General features: G+C 49.1%; 1 protein-coding gene and 2 non-coding genes across 3 annotated transcripts; all 3 read left to right on the top strand.

Annotated features, from left to right (window-relative positions):
- Positions 1-2,963: 2,963 nt before the first annotated feature.
- LOC118309524 lies at positions 2,964-8,485 on the top strand. The gene is made up of 9 exons (XM_047332180.1): positions 2,964-3,319; positions 3,422-4,020; positions 4,127-4,454; positions 4,657-5,461; positions 5,556-5,765; positions 5,884-6,179; positions 6,408-6,569; positions 6,663-6,833; positions 6,922-8,485. The coding sequence occupies exons 1-9, from the start codon at positions 3,101-3,103 to the stop codon at positions 8,026-8,028; spliced, it is 3,897 nt and encodes a 1,298-aa protein (XP_047188136.1). The 5' UTR covers positions 2,964-3,100; the 3' UTR covers positions 8,029-8,485.
- Positions 8,486-9,085: 600 nt separating this feature from the next.
- trnay-gua lies at positions 9,086-9,178 on the top strand. Its single transcript has 2 exons — positions 9,086-9,122; positions 9,143-9,178. It is a non-coding gene; the product is annotated as a tRNA-Tyr (tRNA).
- A 570-nt stretch (positions 9,179-9,748) lies between these two features.
- Positions 9,749-9,841, top strand: trnay-gua. The gene is made up of 2 exons: positions 9,749-9,785; positions 9,806-9,841. It is a non-coding gene; the product is annotated as a tRNA-Tyr (tRNA).
- Positions 9,842-21,350: the final 11,509 nt, after the last annotated feature.

Here is a 21,350-nt window from a genome sequence, read left to right on the forward strand (position 1 = left end):
GACGCTCCGCTGCAATAAAAACAAAAAACTTGGCGAGTGTACCTCATGATCCGTCGCCGCTGCCAAATCACGTCACCGCGTTTGGCAGATACGTGCGCGTCCCCGTCCCAATCCAACGCAGTGCAATGTGGGTCCGCCGCGGGGGTGTCGCGCAACCCAGCGGCCGCGCACCGATTGGACGCTGCCAGCCGTCAATCGCGCCGTCTCCACCAATGAGACCGGAAAAATGTTTACTGACGTTATAAATGAAGTCGTCAGTCGACTCTTCTGGCGATTCCAGAGAAGACAGGCTCCAAGCTTCTCCCGCAGACAGAAGCCGAGTGTGTGTGTGTGTGTGTCTGTGTGTGTGTGTGTGTGTGTTTGCTTCTCTAAGTGTGTATTGAGCCGTCTGACTGATTCTCTCCTCTTTGTTGTACGGCTCGTTAGCAGCGAAAAGGACTAAATGCAGGGTTGGGGGGTTGGGGGGGGGGGGGATTATTAGTCCATTAGCTGATTAGGGAAGTTAGGTACAGTCTGGCAAACACACCGAAGACAGGCGAGATTACGCGTTGGGGCGACGACACCCCGTCAACTCTGAACACCACACGCACAAACAGCGTTTGAAAAGAAGACACAAAAGAGTATTCACTTTGTTTGTTTCCAAGTCTGTAGCTGCCGACAGCCACATGATGGGAGTGGAACTACATTCCATCACAGTACATGTCACGAGAACACTGCTGACAGTCGACCAGCGGCCGCATCACAAGAGCAGCTGACGATGGTATGGTTCGCCTTGAGAGAGCCACTCTGCGCCCAAACATCCTTAAAAGAAAAGGAACTTTTTCTCAAGCTCACCAAGGATTTTTTCTATATACAGTGAACTCCCTGTTGTAACCCTTCGATAGCTCTGCCCGACGAGGGATAGTCTGTATAACCCTGTCGAATCACGTCTCGGCATTTCCATCTTTTCGACAGCCAATAACTGACGTCTATCTCCATCTTTCCGGAGCGGTCCAATCTCGGCTCGTTATCTCCATTTTTTAGACAGCAAATCGCTGAGGTCTATCTCCATCTTTCCGGAGCGGTCCAATCTCGGCTCGTTATTTCCATTTTTTCGACGGCAAATCGCTGAGGTCTATCTCCATCTTTCGCCGCTGTTGAGCTACGTCACATGTTTTCGTCGGCCAATCGGCGTGTCCGCTCTCCATCTTCTGACAGCCAATCACCGTGGCCCCGCTACGGGAGTCACAGAAGCGCTCGAAATTCGAAGTTGTCGATTACCTCTTCGAATCCGGACGACACGACACTCGAATATCATCGAAAGGTAAGATGTCAGCGAAGTTGTTTCATTTTATCGGGTCGCGAGTGACGTAGCTAGCTAGAACATATGTATTACACACAAAAAACGACTTTAACAGGGGTTTAAAACAAAAGTTTAAATACGTTGTGAATTACGAATTTTTAAATTCACCAATTTATCAATTCATTCATAACTGTAGTGGCCATTACAGTCTTTATCAGCGTCGGTTACAGTTTTGCAGTATTAAGATAAAAGTGACTGTCATTACTTGTTGTCACTGTAATTTGATAGATAAAATCTTGGCGAAAATGGCTCCTATACTGTCTGTGCCCATCCCCCCACCGCCGGAATCGGTTCCCTGTTATTTAAGAGGTTCAGTAAGATAGCTTTCCTCGTACTGCTATAAATCATTTTCTTTTCGTGGTTTTTATCAATTAATGATTGATTATAAAGTTTTCTAAACTTGTATGTTTTGTCATGGCATAATAACATATTATACATGGAGCACAAATGTGTCAAAATTACCCTAATTTACAAAAAAAATATTTTTTTTTATTGTCAGATGGCTTCAAAAGACAAAAAGCACAGGGCTATGGGTGATGAGGAGTGGATGTCCCGCCTGCGACGGTTCGCTGCTGTTGGGGTCTGGCCCTCTGATGCAGGAAACAGGCCGGCGCCACGTCAGAAAAAGTGGCATGATCTGTATCTGAAGGTATACTTGAAGAAAGTGATATGTGTACAATAATTAAACTTAAAGCCATGCCATAATCCTGCAGCTCAGCTCACTGTCAAACAATATTACAGATTGAGAAATGCCCGATGCAGCGGAGGGGACAAATGTCTCTGTTTGGAGGGACACAGACATGCAGCTGTGGCTTCCATACAAAGAAGGTATCAGATGACATACAAAACATTATGATGTGTTGGTGTGTGTTGTATTCTGTATAGTAAAATTTCATGGTCATTTCTTGGAACCTGTAGCCCTCCAGCTCGGTACCTGCCTCTCCCTCAGCGACACCACAACCAAGACTCTCAACGCCACCAGTGTCAGGATCCTCCTCTTCAACACCTGGTCTGACAGTGCGTAAGCCCGCTTTGACTTTGGCATCGGTAAGTAATGCGGAAGCACTGATACTGATACTTATATTTGTAATGTATTTGAATATCTTAATTTTAAAAGGATCCACCTCGCGTTATTTTTTCTTCTCATCAGTTTACGAAACCGCGGTTCGGTGGGTCTCACGGGGCCAATTTAACGCCAAACCTCGATTTGGCTAGGAAGCATGTGAACAAGGTAATGTAAGGAGAGTGACAGCTTATGACACAGTGAACAAGGTCTCCTGTGGAGCTCAGCAAAGCAGGAGGCATGACGATCCTGGTTCCATCCCTTAAGGCCTTCCAGAAGGTACAGCTGGAAATTCAGGCCGTTGGCACTCGTTCCTTAAGACAGAAGCAGTATGAGAAATAACTATATGATGTTTTTTGTCACTGTTTACAACATAATAATAATAAATTATATTTGTTTCATACTAACCTGGAATGAACCTGTTGAGATGCAGGTGGAAGGACTCGAGCGATGTGGACCCTCTAGCACACCTGTCATGTGGCAGGACGATGCCCTCCTTGGTGGTGGTGCCAGTCTGAGCATACAGGAGTACACCTGGTTCATCCTGGATGCACTTAACGTGCCTCCTCTGGGTTTGCAAGATGTCCTGCATCCTCTCCTTGTTTTTTGCGTTTTCATTTGTTAAATATATGTTGAAATGATCTTGTTTTAATTACTGTAATAACTATTTTGGTAATAACATTTTTTTATTTATAATGTTGTTAACTGTGCTCTCATTCTCTCAGCCCACAAGTAGCGCTTCGTTGTCCTCGGCCGTGTCCAGCACTGTTTCATGCGCCACAGGGAGGAGGACCCCGTCACCTGGCCACAGTCCCAGGAGATACGTTCAGACTGTTTCCCCTCTGTCTCTTCCTCCTTCTCCTGTGTCTTCGATGGCCTCCACTTCCTCGGTTCCATCAGCCGCTACTAGAGTTGTGAGAAACACTTCAATTAACTTGTTGTCTTCACTCCCACTTTTATTAAACTGGAAACAATGATAATATTTAACCCTTTTTTAATTTTAATTTACAAATCAGGAAGTGTCAGCTACCACCTCCACTGGTTCCTCCTCTGCTCCTCTCCCCCCTGTGACCTCAGCACCTGCCGTTGCTTCTCCATCTATTGCTGGTCCCTCAACCCATCCTGCTCCTGACCCTCTTCCGTTGGCCGGAAATGTGGAGGCTGATGCTGGTTCAGCACCTGGCTGGCTCCCTGCTAAACTCCTGAAGACCATTCCTCTTCAAGATCAGAAATGGATTTCAGCAGCTTTGTGGAAGCACCAGCGGCTGCGCTCTGACCTCAAACTCTGGTATGATCCACCAGAGCCAGCATTGATTTATCACCAGATCCCCACTCCAGAGCGATTTTTCAATCACCGGCTTCTTGTGTGGATGCCATACCACCTTTGGAAGGTCAGGCTTACCTGTCCTGTGTGTGGTAAACATCTCACAGGCTATGGAGCCCACAAGAGAGCCCGCCAGGTTCTGGATATTGACAGGTATTACCTGTTGATAACAGAGACTCTCTGGTGCAGCGCAGTTGGTTGCAAAACCAGCTACATTTCCACCAGCAAAACCATTTTGGACCAGCTGGACTTGGCCCACAGGCTTGAGTTCCGAATAATCCTTACTCAAAGGTGAGTAACTGAGATTATTCATTTTATGTCTCTTTTTTTTTGTCATTGAAACACACTGCAAATGAGCTGATTTTATTGTTTGTCTCTTTCCCTTTGTTTAACGCAGATATGCTTGTGACATGCGTGTCATAAGATTTCTGAGAGAGAGGACCCTTGGTAACAGTTCCTCCCGCTTGGTCAAGCAGCTGAGGGAAAACCACAGCGAGGAGTGGCTTAAGCAACTCTGCCGGTACCTTGGTGCATGCTCGGACTTTGCTGCCCGGCCATGCCTGCTCCCTGTCCAGTTCCAGGAGCCGCCTGAGCCAGTAGCCATACCATCTCACAGGTGGATGCTGGCTGTTTATGGCAGAGACATCCTGAGCAGGCTTGAACACATCAAGGCCAGCATAACATCTACCTTTGGCAGTATCCTGAAAATGGACTCCACGAAAAAAGTACATATTTTTAACTGTGAATGCTGTAGTATTCTACAATGCAGTAGAATACACTGTACATTACAATTATTACATTAGAAGTACATTTGTGAAATATGAATTGAATGCTTTATTTAAAAACAAAGAAACATAGTACTATTATACAAGCATTACACATTTCCGATTTATTTAATCACCAACTGACCTTTATGTGTGATTACAGATCACTAAGAAGCTGTCGGGCCTTGCCAAGGGGACCGCCTTGTGGCTTACATCTGTGAGCAACGAGGTGGGCCAAATCCTCATCAGTGTCCTGACTGCTCAGGAGGGTCCCGCTCTGGACATTATGGTAGCTGACCTCATCCGCAGGTACAGCAATGCTAGTGTGACCCCTCCTCAGCTACTTTATGTAGACTGTGACTGTTGTCTGGAGGGCAGAGGGCAGACTAAATTGCAGCAAAGATTTGGTGGATGGCCAGACCTGGTTGTGAAACTGGATATATACCATTTCATGCGGCGACTGGCATCGGGGTGTACAAAGGATGCACATCCTTTGTACCCCATCTTCATGGCAAAGCTGTCATGCTGCATTTTTGAGTGGGACAGTGAAGATGTTGCCTTGGTGCGGCGAGCAAAGAGGGAACAGTTGAAACGCGAAGGTGTCCCTGGCATCACTGAGAAAATGGTAGACCAGCACATTACCAAGGATGAACTGGCCCGGCACTGCAGAAGGCGGACAAGAGGAGAGCAGCAGACCATTGTTCTGATTGAGTGCCTCTTAAATGAGCTGATGGGGGAAAAGGGCAGAGACCTTCTTGGTGTCCCTCTCTTGGACCAGGAGAGAATGCAGCACATCTGGCAAACCCAGAGGAGGCACGTTAAGTGCATCCAGGATGAACCAGGTGTACTCCTGTATGCTCAGACTGGCACCACCACCAAAGAGGGCATCATCCTGCCAAATTACAGGTGTGCTAGAGGGTCCACATCGCTCGAGTCCTTCCACCTGCATCTCAACAGGTTCATTCCAGGTTAGTATGAAACAAATATAATTTATTATTATTATGTTGTAAACAGTGACAAAAAACATCATATAGTTATTTCTCATACTGCTTCTGTCTTAAGGAACGAGTGCCAACGGCCTGAATTTCCAGCTGTACCTTCTGGAAGGCCTTAAGAGATGGAACCAGGACCGTCATGCCGCATCTCTGGCAGTCAAGCCTCCTGCTTTGCTGACCTACTCAGGAGACCTTGTTCAATGTGTCAACACACACAGTGTCAAGGTGCTTGGAAGGAAGCTCGTCCCCTCTTTTCAGCCACCGGCCGTTTACACTGGTGAGTTTGAGCTTTTCATAGTGATGAGGTTATTTTTCATATGCATAAAAAAGAATAAACTTTTTAATGCATTGTCTGAAAGCCAATTTTCCTATTTCTATTCTCTTGTCTGTCTCAGGGGAGCTAATAGGTATCGATTACCTGTACCGCCAGACAGGCCAGGCCCTGCAGGATGTACATCCTGACTCGGAGGAGACTGATCAGATGCTGGAGGATGTAGGCACTGAAGAAGAGTTGGAAGTTGAGAGCTTTGAGGATTCTGGTTTGAGCCTCAGCCTGGACCCCACCATTGAGCTGCTGGACTTGTCCTCTGGTCCATCACCCGACTCCACCAGCTCAGCCAGCCTTCCAACTCCCTCCTCTCTCCATCCTACTGCATCTTGTAGCGCTGCAGCAGCGACTGAGCAACATGTGGTAATTATTCTTGTCACATGTTTTTTGTCATATGATGTCAGTGAATTTACATTTAGCTCATGGTAATCTGACCTTAAAGTTTCATTGCAATCTTTATTTTTAATAACATTGCAATAACGAAAAAGTAACATAAATAAAGGGCAATGATTTCACATATATTCAATAAATGAATGAATAAATGCATAATCCAAACAGATAAACTCTGATTTAATGCCATTTTATTTCTAGATTGTTCACGAGCCCTCCGGCCCATCAGCCCTCCCTGCCGGCTCCAGACTTCCTGTAGTGCTCCCAACTACTACCAGATTCCAAGCTACTGTCCCTCCTGCTGCAACTGCTGGTCCTTCGGCATCACCTCCCATCACTCATGCTGCACCTCAACAACAGCTTGTAAGTGCTTTTGTATATAATGTGTCATAATCTCTTTTAATTTGTCGTATATTGTGATTTTTTATTTGTTTTCTAATCCTTTTTGTTTCCCAGCCTTTGGATGTTCCAAAAAGAATCAGGTCTGGCCTATCAGCTGTCACCACTGGCTCAGCTTCTGTTCGTCCTCTTCTCCCAACCACACTCGCAACCACTGTCCCTGCTGCTACAGCTACTGCTATGGCTGGATTACGAGCCATCACCCCAGCAGCACCTGAGCAGCAACAGGTGAGTCTATTATGTGACAATTTATACTATGCCACATGTGTTAGGGTTCTGTTATGTTTTTTTTCTCACTATAATGTACTCTTACTAGGCTGTGGATGAGCGTTGTGTCCCAGGGATGGAGCGTGTGGACTGCCTAGCCGAGTACTTGGTTGGGCTGAGGACTGAAACTGGCCAGACGCTCAACAACCAGCAGGCCAGCACTATCATAGCCCTGTGGCAGAACCTCCTGCCATATGATCAGCAGCGGGTGACATACGCTGCACGCCACCAGGTGCGTCTCACATCAGGTCGCTTCAGGTGTTCCAAAAAGAAACCTGAATTTACGCCTGGTGTAGAGAGTATGACCCGCTGTGTCTTAGGATCAACAGGATCCCCTGCTCAGTGGCCAGATTGTTGTCGTTTGGTAGAGTCCATCTTTGTCAAACTATGTAGCATATATAAGAGCCCCAAAAAACAGGGCAAATGTGCTCTGACTAGATGGACTCTGATTCTCAGGGACTACAGCAAAATCAGGCAGCTGGTCCTGGCTAACGGTGCAGTCATGCAGGGCACTACTCTGCAGTTGTTTGATGTTAATCAAACAACTCTCATTCAGTGGCACAATAAGCGACTGAAGAGGCAGGACAGTAACATTCTGCTGCAAGGGGTCAACTTGCCTCCTGCAATTCCAGTAGCTCGTGCCCCTCTCCCACCCGTACAGATACGCCCCGCTGTTGCACCCCTACAGCCAGGCCCTCAACATCAGTACCACTTGCCACCAAGTACAGCAGGACAGGCAGTGGTCAAGAGGAAGTCTGCTGCTCCAGCCCATCACCTCCATGCCCCGAAGGCTCTCTGCCCGAGATTGCCAGCCCCGAGGCAGTTGTTTCCTCAGCCAGCACCTCCGCCTACCTCTGCCCGCTTCCCTTTTGTCATCGACCCCAGCCCTGCTATTGGCCCAATTGTGTTTTTGGCCCCACAAGTACCTGCAGCCAAATCCATTGCCCCTCATGGCCCCCTTCCCACCCCATCACCTGCACGTAGGCCATACAATCGGACAACAGACAAAAATAAATGCAGTCAGTGCCACCAGCCCCGGAACAAAGACAATGGCCATGGTCAATATTATGGGTACATTTACTGTCCCCAAAATGCTAACATGTCCCTTGACCAGTGGATGGAAGAGATGAGGAGGAAGAGGGCACAAAAAAAATAAATCTGTTTCATTCTTTAAGTGTAAAAAGTTTTTAAATGATTGAAAAAAAGTTAGATTTTTATCATATTCCAAGTGACCTTCTAAAGTATGTAGAGTTTTCTTTTGACAGTTTTATATTTGTATTTATTTGTATTTATTTATTTTATTTATTCTATTTATTCTATTTATTCTATTTATTCTATTTATTCTATTTATTCTATTTATTTTATTTAAATATTTGATCTAATTTTGTTTGCTATAGTCACGTGTGAGTAGATATTTAAGTTTGTCTGTATGTAGCCTTTTAAAGTATGCAGAGTTTTATTTATGTTTCTCTTTCTTATTTGTATATTCCTTATATTTATTGTATATAGTGATTTCCTGAGTTTTTGGTTCATAAAAGTTAAATGTTTGTTGCATATGTGTGAGAGAGAATAGAGATTTATATTTCGTAATAAATTTGCACTTTATTTCGCCAGCAGTAGTTTTGACATTTATACAAAAATGATCTGTTCTGTTTTCAATACTTTGAGAAGGAGCTACGGATCCAAAGGTTGCCGGATCAAACCCCAGTGGTTACAAGCTTTTTTAACCCAACTCTTACCAAGGATTATGAACCTTTCAATTATCACTTAATAACTTATACAAGGACCTCAGCTTTTTGAGAATGCCAGAGAGCCACATTTCCCTTCTTTTTCTCTCTTTTTCTTCCTTTTTCTCTTCCCCCTCTCTTCCCCTTCTTTCCCCTTCTTTCCTCTTCTTCCCCCACCCAAACAGACTATTGTTCCCCAGCTTTAGCGGAGTTGGTAGAGCGGAGGACTGTAGGGAAGTGTTGCTTAGCTGATATCCTTAGGTCGCTGGTTCAATTCCGGCTCGAAGGAGGAGTGTTTTGTAGGTGTCCCTGTTACAGTGTCCAACCAGCCAATGTGCTGGAAATGTCCATTTCCTCCTCGGAGTCACTGCTACAATCAGGCACGTGAGTGCTCTTATAAGAAGCCTTGTATTCACTGTTTACATTTGTTTTACCCAGCTAAGGGTTAATAATTTCATCATAGGGTCACAAACACATGAACTTTAACCTTCGATAGCTCAGTTGGTAGAGCGGAGGACTGTAGGAGAGCAAAACATTGCTGACATCCTTAGGTCGCTGGTTCAATTCCGGCTCGAAGGAGAAAGGTTTTGTGGGTGGTGCTGTTACAGAGTTGAAGTTCTTTAGGTCAATAGCCAATATTGACCAATAGCCAATATTCTGGTACTGTATCCACCATGCATTCCCGCACTGGTACGCAAACCCTGGTGCCAGTACATTGCCTCTACCAACACCAAGCATAACCAACCAATTTAATTTCATTTGTATAGCGCCAAGTCACAACATACTTCGTCTCAAGGCACTTTACATTGTAAGGACCACAGAACATCACAGAGAAACTCATTGACGTCACCGTTACAATCAGGCACGTGAAGAATCCCTTCCGTTTCCAGAGGCTCAGAAGAAATGGGACAGTTGATTGACAAGCAGTGTCATGGCCAGTTGAGGCCTATTCCCTCGTTCCACCACATGGTGAGCAGATGTTGATTCCAGGTGTTGACATCTGGTCGCTGTTTAGTGGAACTCAGTAATCTTTTGTAGGTGTAGCAATTACAGAGAATGCGCATCACACAAATAAAACAGGCAGATTTTCTCGTTTTTGTCTCAACCATCCCAAGGATTTTAATTTATACAGTAAATCCATCAAGCAAGCCTTCGATAGCTCAGTTGGTAGAGCGGAGGACTGTAGGAGAGCAGAATGTTGCTGACATCCTTAGGTCGCTGGTTCAATTCCGGCTCGAAGGAGGAGAATTTTGTAGGTGTCTCTGCTACAGACAATTAATAATTAGATCAAAATCAAACAAGTCAAAGTCTCAAATGTCTGACTCGATTAATCCCGTGAAGTAGAAACGTGTCAGAAGAACTTCAGTGGATGATGCGAAAGTACCGTGGCTCCAATTCTACCTCATGATTCTGCTTTTTCCTCATTGACTGGCAGCCGCGTCACCAGAACAGTCACTTTCTCCGATATCTGCACGCGGCAGCGGAGGTGTGGTTTGGTACGGTTCGGCTTGGGAGACCAAAAACACTTGTTCAAGGTCGGGGAAAGATCGTCGCTGTCGTTAATAGAATGCGGGGAGCATTAATTGCGATGTCAGGATTACATTCCAACCACAAACGTACATTTTTTGTGGGGAAACTCAATTGCGGTCGAACACGTTTCGATAGTGAAAGGTGCGGCATCATCCAGGGCGGACGCAGTGCCAAGGACCAAACATAATCAATCAGATTAATTGAACCATCAACGAGGTCGCTCATGTGAACGGCTTGTTTTTGGCGATTTGGGGCCAGTTGACGACGTACGTCTCGTCTTACTCTCTGGCTGATGGATTCTTTTCATAGATTTATTTTATAGTTGTTGCGAGTGAAATCCAAATATCGGTGGAGGGTGAAATGGATTTTTTTTTTAATGCCACTCACAACCCCGGGATTCCTCTCGTCGGAAATCGTCGGGGTCGAGTTTGTGAGGCGTCGCTGAAACTTACACACAAATACAGTCGCACATAAAGACTTTATACGTCAGTACAAACACACACACACACACACACACACACACACACCAGACAGCCAAGACTATGAATGGTTTTTTTGTGTGCTCGCTGAGGACGGCCGGAACGTTTCCTTCCTCGCCGTCCACATCTCTATTTCTCACTGTCTTTTCTCTCTCTCTCTCTCTCCCAAACACACACACACACACACACACACACACACACACTCTTCAGGGATCCGGTCCACGTCCCCTCGTCGCGTCTCAGGGGGGGAGCCGAGCCCTCGGGGCAGCGCAGTCCAACGAGCCGCCGGCCGGCTGCACGGCCCCGTCGGAACGGAGCGATGACCTCGCCTGCCGCCGCTGTAGCCATGTTCACGTCTGTGTGTGTGTGTGTGTGTGTGTGGGGGGGGGGCGGGGGAGCTATCCATCAAGAGCTGCAGCATCTTTGAAAGGATTTAGTGCGGCTGAGCGTGAAATCCCGACCTCTCATGGAGGGAATCCTCGCTTAAACAGATGCCGTAACCACAACCACCTGGACGCATCTGTCCGTCTGTTCATAACCAGTTGTTGATTTGAAGGGTCAAAGGTGAAGCCTAGAGTTTAAACCTGGAGTATGTCTGTCTCTCCCCGTCTCTTCTCATTGGCGAAGACATACAGCATCGCTGCCTCAAACAGTACGAGAAAAGCTCTAAATTCCCAAACGTATTTCCACGGATCCATCCATTTTCCACTGGTTCGGGATTTTGCGTATTGTAAAGCGCAGAAGCACGAGACGGAGCGGGAGGCGGAGGGAGGGAAGCCGCGACACAGACATCAGCGTGTTGCTGTCAGCGCTCTGCGGTGTGTGTGTGTGTGTGTGTGTGTCGGCTCAGTGCCGAGGGAGAGGGGAACCCCGCTGAGAGGAAAGTCCACTGAACGGTGTGTGTGTGTGTGTGTGTGTGTGTGTGTGTGAGAGAGAGAGAGAGAGAGCGCCGCCGCCGCTGATGCAATAAATCACAATGCGCTCCTGCAAGCTGTGTTCTCTGTGGGAACACGATGTGCATACGCACACGTGTCCTTTCAGGCAGCTGTGTCACAGCGTTTACACACTTCTAACGCGGACAAAGTACCAACGTTGAGCGTTCTCCACGACGCAAATCTCCTCGTCTGAAGATCCGAGGTACGTTTTAAAAAAAACAAAAATAGCGTTTTAAAAACAGGAAGTTGATCTCTACATGACGGTCTCCATATCCGACACGAGCCATGGCGTACACTTGTCGACGGGAAGCGGGTCGTCCACTCTGCAGCCGGTTGTCAAGGGAACGTGTGCGTCTTCATTTTGAAACTGAAACGATTATTTCCTGTCCAGGCGAGCATCCGAACGAATCCCCGTCCGTACGAACGCCGCTGACAACGTACATCACCCGCGGACACGGGAAGCAGATTGTCGTATTTTCTGTAACTAAGCAACCAACTGCCGAGCAAAAAAAAAAAAAACGAAGAAAACAACGACGGTGAAGAGCAGGGAGTTTCGATGGTGGAACTGGAGGTCAAACAACGTCACGACGTTTTGCCCCTCGCCGCCGGTCGTCGAGCCTCGACCGACGAAGAAAAACCCACCGGGAAGTGACGGCGTCGCCGTTTCCAAAGCGTCTCCGACTTTTTCACCTGCAGCCCGGGAAGTTTTCAGACTAGAACGGGACGAGCAGCGTCAAACTTTCAAACTTCTCCGTTGGAGGCGCTCCAAAACTCCGGAGCAGCGAGGACGGCGGGGTCAACGTACAGTCAGCACAAGTTGAGATCCGACATAATCAGGAGAGTTGGTGTCGTCCCCATCCCGACTACAAACACAACCTGAGAGTTTTTCCAAATCAGACGGGGGGCGACTCCGCAGCAGTGCGGACGCCGGGCGCAGGCGTCGCAACAGTGGATGTGTTTAGTGTGGATGCAGCCTCGGGGGGGTGGGGGGGGGGGGGATCCACGTGGAGTCAGACAAGATGATTAAAAGGAAGAGAATCCTCTGTGTGTCATTTTCTCCTTTTCGCGTCCCTCATTATCCGTCTCCGATCCACAGTCGTGGCCTCTCGAAACGTTGCAGGCCGCAACAGCTCTGATTATCCGCACTGTAGATTTAATGGGAACATTTGGGGAATAAGAGCCCCACTTAAGGGAACGTCAGAGGCGGCTGAACGGGGCTGCGGAGAGATCACAACTAAGCGTCATCAAACGCTGGCGAGGAGGAACTCTCTAATTAATTTTGGCTCGGGAAGGCGGTGGGGATCTGTTTTCTCGCGGCGGCACCGAGGAGAGCAGAGGTAATCCACAGTTCACACACTCGCCGCACAACTCCACTTTGTTGCGTACGACCGCTGCGACCGATACGCGTTAGTATATATTTATGTAGTGCAAATGGATGAAACGTTAAAACTGAATAATTGTTTTGTGGGGAGCGTGTCGAGGGTCATGAGCTGCTTTTCAGACAGGCACTGACGTCACGTGGTGAAGTGGTTAGCGCTGTCACCTCACAGCAAGAAGGTTCTGGGTTCGGAGTCTCCGGCTTCCTCCCGCAGTCCAGAGACATGCAGAATGGGGTCAGGTTCATCAGAGACTCTAAATTGACCGTAGGTGTGAATGTGAGAGTGAATGGTTGTCCGTCTCTGTATGTGGCCCTGTGATAGGCTGGAGACCTGTCCAGGGTGAACCCCGCCTCTCGCCCAATGTCAGCTGGGATTGGCTCCAGCCCCCCGGGGCCCCTAAGTGGATTGAGCGGTAGACGATGGATGGATGGATGGATGGATGGATGGATGGATGGATGGATGGATGGATGGGCCGCACACAAGAACGCACATGTTGCTCCGAAAAACCTTTTCCCGCCAGGCCCCTAGCAAGGTTTTTGGAAAAAACGTGTGAGTGAGCCCTCGTGAGAAGACAGCAGGAAGATCTTTGTAAGGATTCCAGGTGAACAAGTCGGTTCTCTACCTTAGACGCCACCTGTCGCCTGAATGTTCTGGAAAAAGACCTGCCGTTATCGGACGTGGACAATCTCCTGCCGCCTCCTTCGCCTCCCGGAAAACTCCAGAAACTGTCCGGAGTTCATGTCTGAAAACAGCTGTATATATATGTACAATAATAATAAAATAATAATAATAATAATAATAATAATAATAAATTTCATTTATAGAGCACTTTTCATAACTAAAAGCAATCTCATTCTAAATAGTGCAAAAGTAAGAGTAAGGCAAAACCACACGGGAGAGAGAAGCTAAAGGAATTGAAAATGTGCAATAGATAGGGAATACTGTACAGTATGTGTTTATCTCCTCCCCCCGTCTCCGGCGTTTTGCGTCCTTGTCATGTCACCGCATCGGACGGAAATGTTCCTCCGTGTTTGGCGTGAACACACCATCCAACCTACATTCTTTGCTCAGTCACGGCGTCTGTCTTGATTTGAATATTTAGGTTTTCCCGCATTCTGTTTGTGCAGCAACAACCTGACAAAGCCCTCAGCGCTCCCGCTTCCCGTCCTCCCCGTCCGTCCTCTCCGTCCGTCCATCCTCTCCGTCCATCCTCCCCGTCCGTCCTCTCCATCCGTCCTCTCCGTCCGTCCTCCCCATCCGTCCTCCCCGTCCGTCCCCTCCTTCCGTCCGTCCTCTCCGTCCGTCCTCTTCGTCCGTCCTCCCCATCCGTCCTCCCCGTCCGTCCTCTCCTTCCGTCCGTCCTCTTCGTCCGTCCTCTCCGTCCGTCCTCTCCGTCAGTCCTCTCCATCCCGCTTCCCGTCCTCCCCGTCCTCCCCGTCGGTCCTCTCCGTCCGCCCTCCCCGTCCGTCCGTCCTCTCTGCCCTCCCCGTCCGTCCTCTCTGTCCCTCCTCTCCGTCCGTCCTCCCCGTCCGTCCTCTCTGTCCCTCCTCTCCGTCCGTCCTCTGTCCCTCCTCTCCGTCCGTCCTCCCCGTCCATCCTCTCCGTCCGTCCGTCCTCTCTGTCCGTCCTCTCCATCCCGCTTCCCGTCCTCCCCGTCCGTCCCGTCCATCCTCTCTGTCCGTCCTCTCCTTCCGTCCTCCCCGTCCGTCCTCTCCTTCCGTATGTCCTCTCCGTCCGTCCTCCCCGTCCGTCCTCCCCATCCGTCCTCCCCGTCCGTCCTCTCCTTCTGTCCGTCCTCCCCGTCCGTCCTCTCCATCCCGCTTCCCGTCCTCCCCGTCCGTCCTCTCCGTCCGTCCGTCCTCCCCGTCCGTCCTCTCCATCCCTCCTCCCCGTCCGTCCTCTCCGTCTGTCCGTCCTCCCCGTCCGTCCTCTCCCTCTGTCCTCCCCCGTCCTCTCCGTCCGTCCTCCCCGTCCGTCCTCTCTGTCCGTCCTCCCCGTCCGTCCTCTCCATCCCGCTTCCCGTCCTCCCCGTCCTCCCCGTCCGTCCTCTCCGTCCGTCCGTCCTCCCCGTCCGTCCTCTCCATCCCTCCTCCCCGTCCGTCCTCTCCTTCCGTCCGTCCTCTCCGTTTTTCCTCCCCGTCCGTCCTCCTCGTCCGTCCTACCCCGTCCTCTCCGTCCGTCCTCCCCATCCGTCCTCCCCGTCTGTCCTCTCTGTCCCTCCTCTCCGTCCGTCCTCCCCGTCCGTCCTCTCCGTCCGTCCTCCCCGTCCGTCCTCTCCGTCCGTCTTCTCCTTCCGTCCTCCCCGTCCTTCCTCCCCGTCCGTCCTCTCCGTCCGTCCTCCCCGTCCGTCCTCTCCGTCCGTCTTCTCCTTCCGTCCTCCCCGTCCTTCCTCCCCATCCCTCCTCCCCGTCCGTCCTCTCCTTCCGTCCGTCCGTCCTCTCCGTTTTTCCTCCCTGTCCGTCCTCCTCGTCCGTCCTACCCCGTCCTCTCCGTCCGTCCTCCCCATCCGTCCTCCCCGTCTGTCCTCTCTGTCCCTCCTCTCCGTCCGTCCGTCCTCTCCGTCCGTCCGTCCTCCCCGTCCTCTCCGTCCGTCCTCCCCGTCCGTCCTCTCCATCCCTCCTCCCCGTCCGTCCTCTCATCCCGCTTCCCGTCCTCCCCGTCCGTCCTCTCCGTCCGTCTTCTCCTTCCGTCCTCCCCGTCCTCCCCGTCCGTCCTCTCCATCCCTCCTCCCCGTCCGTCCTCTCATCCCGCTTCCCGTCCGTCCGTCCTCTCCGTCCGTCCTCCCCGTCCGTCCTCTCCGTCCGTCCTCCCCGTCCGTCCTCTCCATCCCGCTTCCCGTCCTCCCCGTCCTCCCGTCCGTCCTCCCCGTCCGTCCTCTCCTTCCGTCCGTCCTCTCTGTCCGTCCTCTCCGTCCGTCCTCTCCTTCCGTCCTCCCCGTCCGTCCGTCCTCTCCGTCCGTCCTCTCCGTCCTCTCCGTCCGTCCTTCCCACACCTTCCACGCGGGTCCTCTCGTGACCGAGTGAAGAGTCGCAGGACATTTATTACGGTCCGCCCCCACCACATCAAGCTCCCCTCTTTGTTCTTATCTCAGCCGCCGATCGGACATTTCCACGGCGACGGCCTCGCGGCTTCGCTGATGCAATTTAGATTGCGCCAGGTGGAGGAATGGTGTCTCGGCAGGTTAGGACACAACCCGTATGCATCGCTGCACCCGTGGATCCCCGTCACCTGCGTCTCCGTCACCCGCGTCTCTTCGCGTCTCTCGCTGCTCATCGCCCCGACCGCTCGCTGATCACCCACAGAGGGATTCATTCGCTGGACCAGACGGAGGAAGAAGTTTCCAGATCCTGCTTTCTTATTCTTCTTCCTTTCGTTGGCGTCTGATCAGCTTGTTTTGTTTTCACTTTAAACTCTTAACGAGCACTTTTATCTGAACACCACCTACGCTCGCCGCCATCTCTATCGTACATCAGGAGGAAGAAGGAGAAGCGGCGCCGCTTTCGGGGTTAATTAGGGACCTGCCCCCCGTGGGGGGACGGGCGACCCCGGTCTATCTCCCGCGCAGGAGGAGCGCGTGGTCAACCCGCCGAGTTGAAACGCCACTTATTTACATTTAGAGTGAATCTCACGGGCCCCGGCGACCCCTCGACGGGAACTTCGCGACTCCGCTCAAAGGAAACAAATGTGTTTAAGTGCCGGGGTTTTTTCAAAAAGTAATTAACCCATTTGTTTGAATGTCACTGTTCGTGATTTTTATATATTTATTTTTTTGGAGTGAAGGTTTGATTAGACATGGCACCGGGTTTGTTATCCACTTAGGAGTATCTGTCCATTTCATCTGGCCGCCGCCGTCCGGAGGCAAATTCCCATTTTTGCTGCTATAGATTGTGTGTGTGTGCGTGTGAAATCAGAAAGTTAACGTAACATTGTCATGACAGAGTGTGTGTGTGTGTGTGTGCGTGTGTGTGTTTAACTTGGCTGTTCCTATTTAGAAATGAGTTAAATCAGACGCTGGTATCTCTCCAGCTCGCTAATCAAATTGTCCTCGCTCGACACCCATTTCTCATGTCGGCAGTTGTGGCCTGTCTGTCTTGTGCGCAAATGTGCTCACGTTAACACACACACACACACGCACACACACATACACACACACACGCACGCACACACACGCTCTTCAGGGATCCAGTCCACATCCCCGTCAAGTTCTCATGTCACACTTGCTCCATCTTTTCTGCAAATATGAAACATACCAGTTTACTCTCTCACACACACACACACACACACACACACACACACACGCACACACACACACTGAAGGTGAAGCAATACAGCACGCAGGTTTGTTGGTGATCTTGCATCCTTTCCAAATGGGTTTCTGTTGGAGTTGACGGTTTGTGATGCCGTGACAGAGTGAGACACCCCCCCCCCCGAGTCCACCATCTTAAAACGGGCTCCAACATGAAACTGTGCCCGCCATGTGTAATTTTACATTGAACGAAATCTGGCTTAAAATCACTTTGTTGTGCTGCCAGCGCTACAGGAGCGAAACTAAAAATATCATACAACTTGCTGGGGGGTAAAAAAAAGAAGAAAGAAAAGGGTCTGGATGTCCCAGAATAAATCCAGGATGGGACCTGAACTATCAAAGGCAAGATGATGATGATGATGATGATGATGATGATGATGTCACATATGAGGTATCGTCACACCGAAAGAGATCTAGTTGAAACCGGCTGTGACATCAGCACTTCTGACTTATAATCAATAAGCATAGTACAATAATTTCTTTGACAATATAAAACATACAAACACAGTTTGTCCGTCTCCGCGCGGCGGCCGCAGCTGTGCACCGCTGACGCAACCCCCGCGGTCTCGAGGAAGGGCTTAAGACGCTGCGAGCGCAACCCTCCCACTCCGCTCGCAGCACAAAGGCAGCCATTGTGGGTTCCGCTGAGCGCCGGTAACAGCTGGACCACATGGCGGGTTATCTTGCACCCCCGACCCTGGGGGCGACGACAGGATCCGCTTTGGCCAAGGAAAGGGGGGGGGGGGGGGGGGGCGGCCTGATCGGCACATGACAACATGTGGGATGAGCGTGTGGACAGGCCGGCGTGGCGAGCTGGCACACACACCCTCCACACCTGAAGTGGGTGGTCGGGCGGAGAATTCAGAATTTTCTCTTTTCTCTTCCTTTGGGGCGGAAATCAGATTGTGCACGGAGGCTAATCATTGCCGTAATGATTGGGAAAAAAATCAATTTTGACATTTCGTCAAAGTTTATGAAAGTTTACAAAAGTCACGACTTTGCGAAAAAAAAAAAAAGGAAGAAGAAGAAAAATCAGACCACAACAGCTTGTGGTGTATTGAGCGTGCAGTGCGTGACCTCATCCAATTACACTCTGCAGATTAGATTTAGCCATAAAAAAAATCAAAATACTCGTGATTTTAGAATCTGTGACCCGTTGAACGGGTGAACTCAAACCCAGAACACAGGTTCAAGTGATGAGGTGAGTTGAGCTGTTCATCGGGGAGGAGGCCGAGGAGGCAAAGAGGGCGATGTAGCTGAGGGCTGCGGGCGGGGGGCTGATGCCTGGCCGGTCCGACAAGACGGAAGCATGAGTGAAGCTGGTGGAGAAGACAAATGTGCACTGTACATGAAGAGATATGAAGTTTAGTCATGGGACAAAAGTCAATGCCTGGTGACCTGTCCAGGGTGTAAGCCCATGGGCTTGGCTCCACGACCCTTAGAGGAGAAAGCGGTATAGATTATGGATGGATAGCACCAGTTATGGATAGTTATGGACAATATATTCAATTCCTGTGAATAACTTCTTCTAAATATTACACACTGCAGCTTTAATATATGACCTTCTCTCATCCTCCATTTTCTAAGTGTCGCAGATTTTTCCACATGTCTTCAAAGTTCCTATCGATGGTGTCAATCAAAGTCCAGAGTGAGGTGAATACATTTACGTATGATAGCATATCAAATATAATTGGGTTTATTTCCTGTGCAGACTTTAATTAAAACGTTAGAAAAACAAAAGCAGATCTCCGTACACTCTAAACTACAGAAACCCTCCGTGCAGACGTGCAGACCTCCAGCGAGGTGTGTGTCCGTCATCAGTTGTGGATTGTGACCGGACCTCAGCTTCCTGCGACCTTTGACCCTAGCATATCCCCATGTGCTATTGGCTCATGAGTAATGTTCAGGCTCTTCCCCTTGAAATCCCCGGGGCATCAAGCTCCGACTGAATGTTGTACAAGGCTGTGGTCGTTTTCACACACACACACAAACACACACACACACACGCACACACACACACACACGCACACACACACACACACACACGCGCACGCATACACACACACAAACACATATGCCCCGAAGCCATCACAAAAAACAATTTTCCAGGAGGTCAGTGGTAGAAATCGACCTTCAGACGGTGAAAAGGGGGAAAAAAAAAGAAACGTTAAAAAATTCCTTCTTCTACACAACCTGCATGAATCATAACATTCACGACGTGACGCAACGCTCGCAGCTCCGAGCTGTAAGTCAAATGAAACACCTGTCCGGGTTTCGGCTGAAGTATTTTCTCGGCGTCGAATATTTGACCCGAAATGGTCGTTTTTCTCATTAGAGCGAAGGAAGAAAAAAAGAATTAAAAACTTGCTAACGATGCTAAGTAGCCTCGGCATTAATGTCAAGGATCCTGACGAAGGTGTTACCTGTCTCGACTTCGGGCTGATTCATCCGAGAGACGTCGAAAGATTCAGGAGAGGGAGATGGAGATGGGGAGGGGAGGGAGCTGCAGTGAGCGAGTCTCAGAGGCGCTTGGCTCCGAGTCAAATCAAAAACCCCTGCGCCAGCCGACGTTAACACGAGGAGCAAACAAATGAGGCCCTGGGAATAACTCCTGTCACATCCCACGCCTCAGCCGAGGAAGACGCTCATAGCTTAGCGTAGAGGCCGGAAGCAAGCGGGGACTGCCAGAGCGGCTCTGTTGAAAACTACGCCTTGGGACTTTGAGAATAACGTCGTAAAAACTCATTGGAATAAAGTCGTAAAATTACGAGAATAAAGTCGTCGCCTGCTATTACAAGAACAAAAGTCCTAACATTGCAAGAAATAAAATCGTAATCGTTATGAGATTAAAGTCCTTCGTTTGGTGTCTGTGTTATTTCAGTGGAGAAATGTCGGAAGAGCAAAAGCGTTTAATAAACGTCTCACATGGATAAAATGACATTAACGTTAATAATTTTCTTTTTTTCCCCCTCGATGTGGCCCTAAAACTCCGTCGTTCAAACCGCAGCTGCCGTTGCCTCTACCTGGGTTGCAACAGGCTGATCTTTGTGGGAAACTACTCTTTTGTTCGCGGCAAATAAGGTCGTGGTTTTGCTTGAAGTGAGAAAAACCCACAAAATTCTGAAGCTATCATGGCCTGTTTACAGGTTTTAAGCACTATCGTGTTTTATGTATTTCACTGTACATTTTTACGGGAGAAGAGAAAGTCCAGCGTTTCCTTACATAAGATATCCAGAGTATTAATGAGTTACAGTTGGAATCCCATTTTCTGAACAGATGTGTCGTACACGCAGGGCAGATGGGTAAGAAACAGTGATTTGCACAAAGTGGACGGTCGTGCAGCGGCCATGTATAATGAATGAACAGCTGAGCCACCGCAGGACGAGCAGAATCAGATTTTGCTTTTTGGTTTTTTTGTTTTTTTTTAAAATGTTTTGACATATCACATGCTGGCGTGTCATGAATATTTCATCGAGCGTGTCTGGTCGGGCTGCTGTTTGCCAAGGGAACCAGACAGATGTCGCAGGTGCTTCCTCTGTGTGTGTGTGTGTGTGTGTGTGTGTGTGTGTACCTGAGGTTCACGGTGTGTGTGTGTGTGTACCTGAGGTTCACGTCTGATATGGAATCCGTCTGCTGGGGGGAGGAAGAGCAGGAAGTTCTAATATCGCACTGATATTTCACTTCACTACAGGTTTACTGGTCTTAAATAAATCAGATTTAACATTTCACATTATTTATTTCATGATTAAATGTACGATTAAGAGGAGGACACTTACTTGTTTCGAAATTGCAACTTCAATGGCAGTCAGTGGAGCGCATACCTCCACCAATCATGTTGCGTGAAGATTTCTTCAGGTTCCCTATGCAGTGACATTTCCATAGTTAAGGTTCTCTGAATTTCATGCACAACCACTGATGGATTTCTCTTTGAATTGAGCCGTAATTTGGAAAAAAGAACGTGATCAAATGTAAATATTCCTAGGACTATAATGTTTCATGTCGATCCCCGACGTGGTGCCCCGTGTTGTTCTTCAAACAACTCTCTCTTCTTACTCCTCATGCATGATGCATGGATCGCCTCTGATGCCACGTTCAGTTCACAGAGTCTGTTTGTTTCAGCGT

Source organism: Scophthalmus maximus, chromosome 5, assembly GCF_022379125.1.
Source record: "Scophthalmus maximus strain ysfricsl-2021 chromosome 5, ASM2237912v1, whole genome shotgun sequence".
NCBI lineage: Eukaryota > Metazoa > Chordata > Actinopteri > Pleuronectiformes > Scophthalmidae > Scophthalmus > Scophthalmus maximus.

Coding starts and splice junctions, on each gene's coding strand:
- LOC118309524 (XM_047332180.1), top strand. CDS start 3,101: ATGTTGTTAACTGTGCTCTCATTCTCTCAGCCCACAAGTAGCGCTTCG. Junction 6,180..6,407: donor CAGCGACTGAGCAACATGTG/GTAATTATTCTT, acceptor TTTTATTTCTAG/ATTGTTCACGAGCCCTCCGG. Junction 6,834..6,921: donor CAGCACCTGAGCAGCAACAG/GTGAGTCTATTA, acceptor TACTCTTACTAG/GCTGTGGATGAGCGTTGTGT.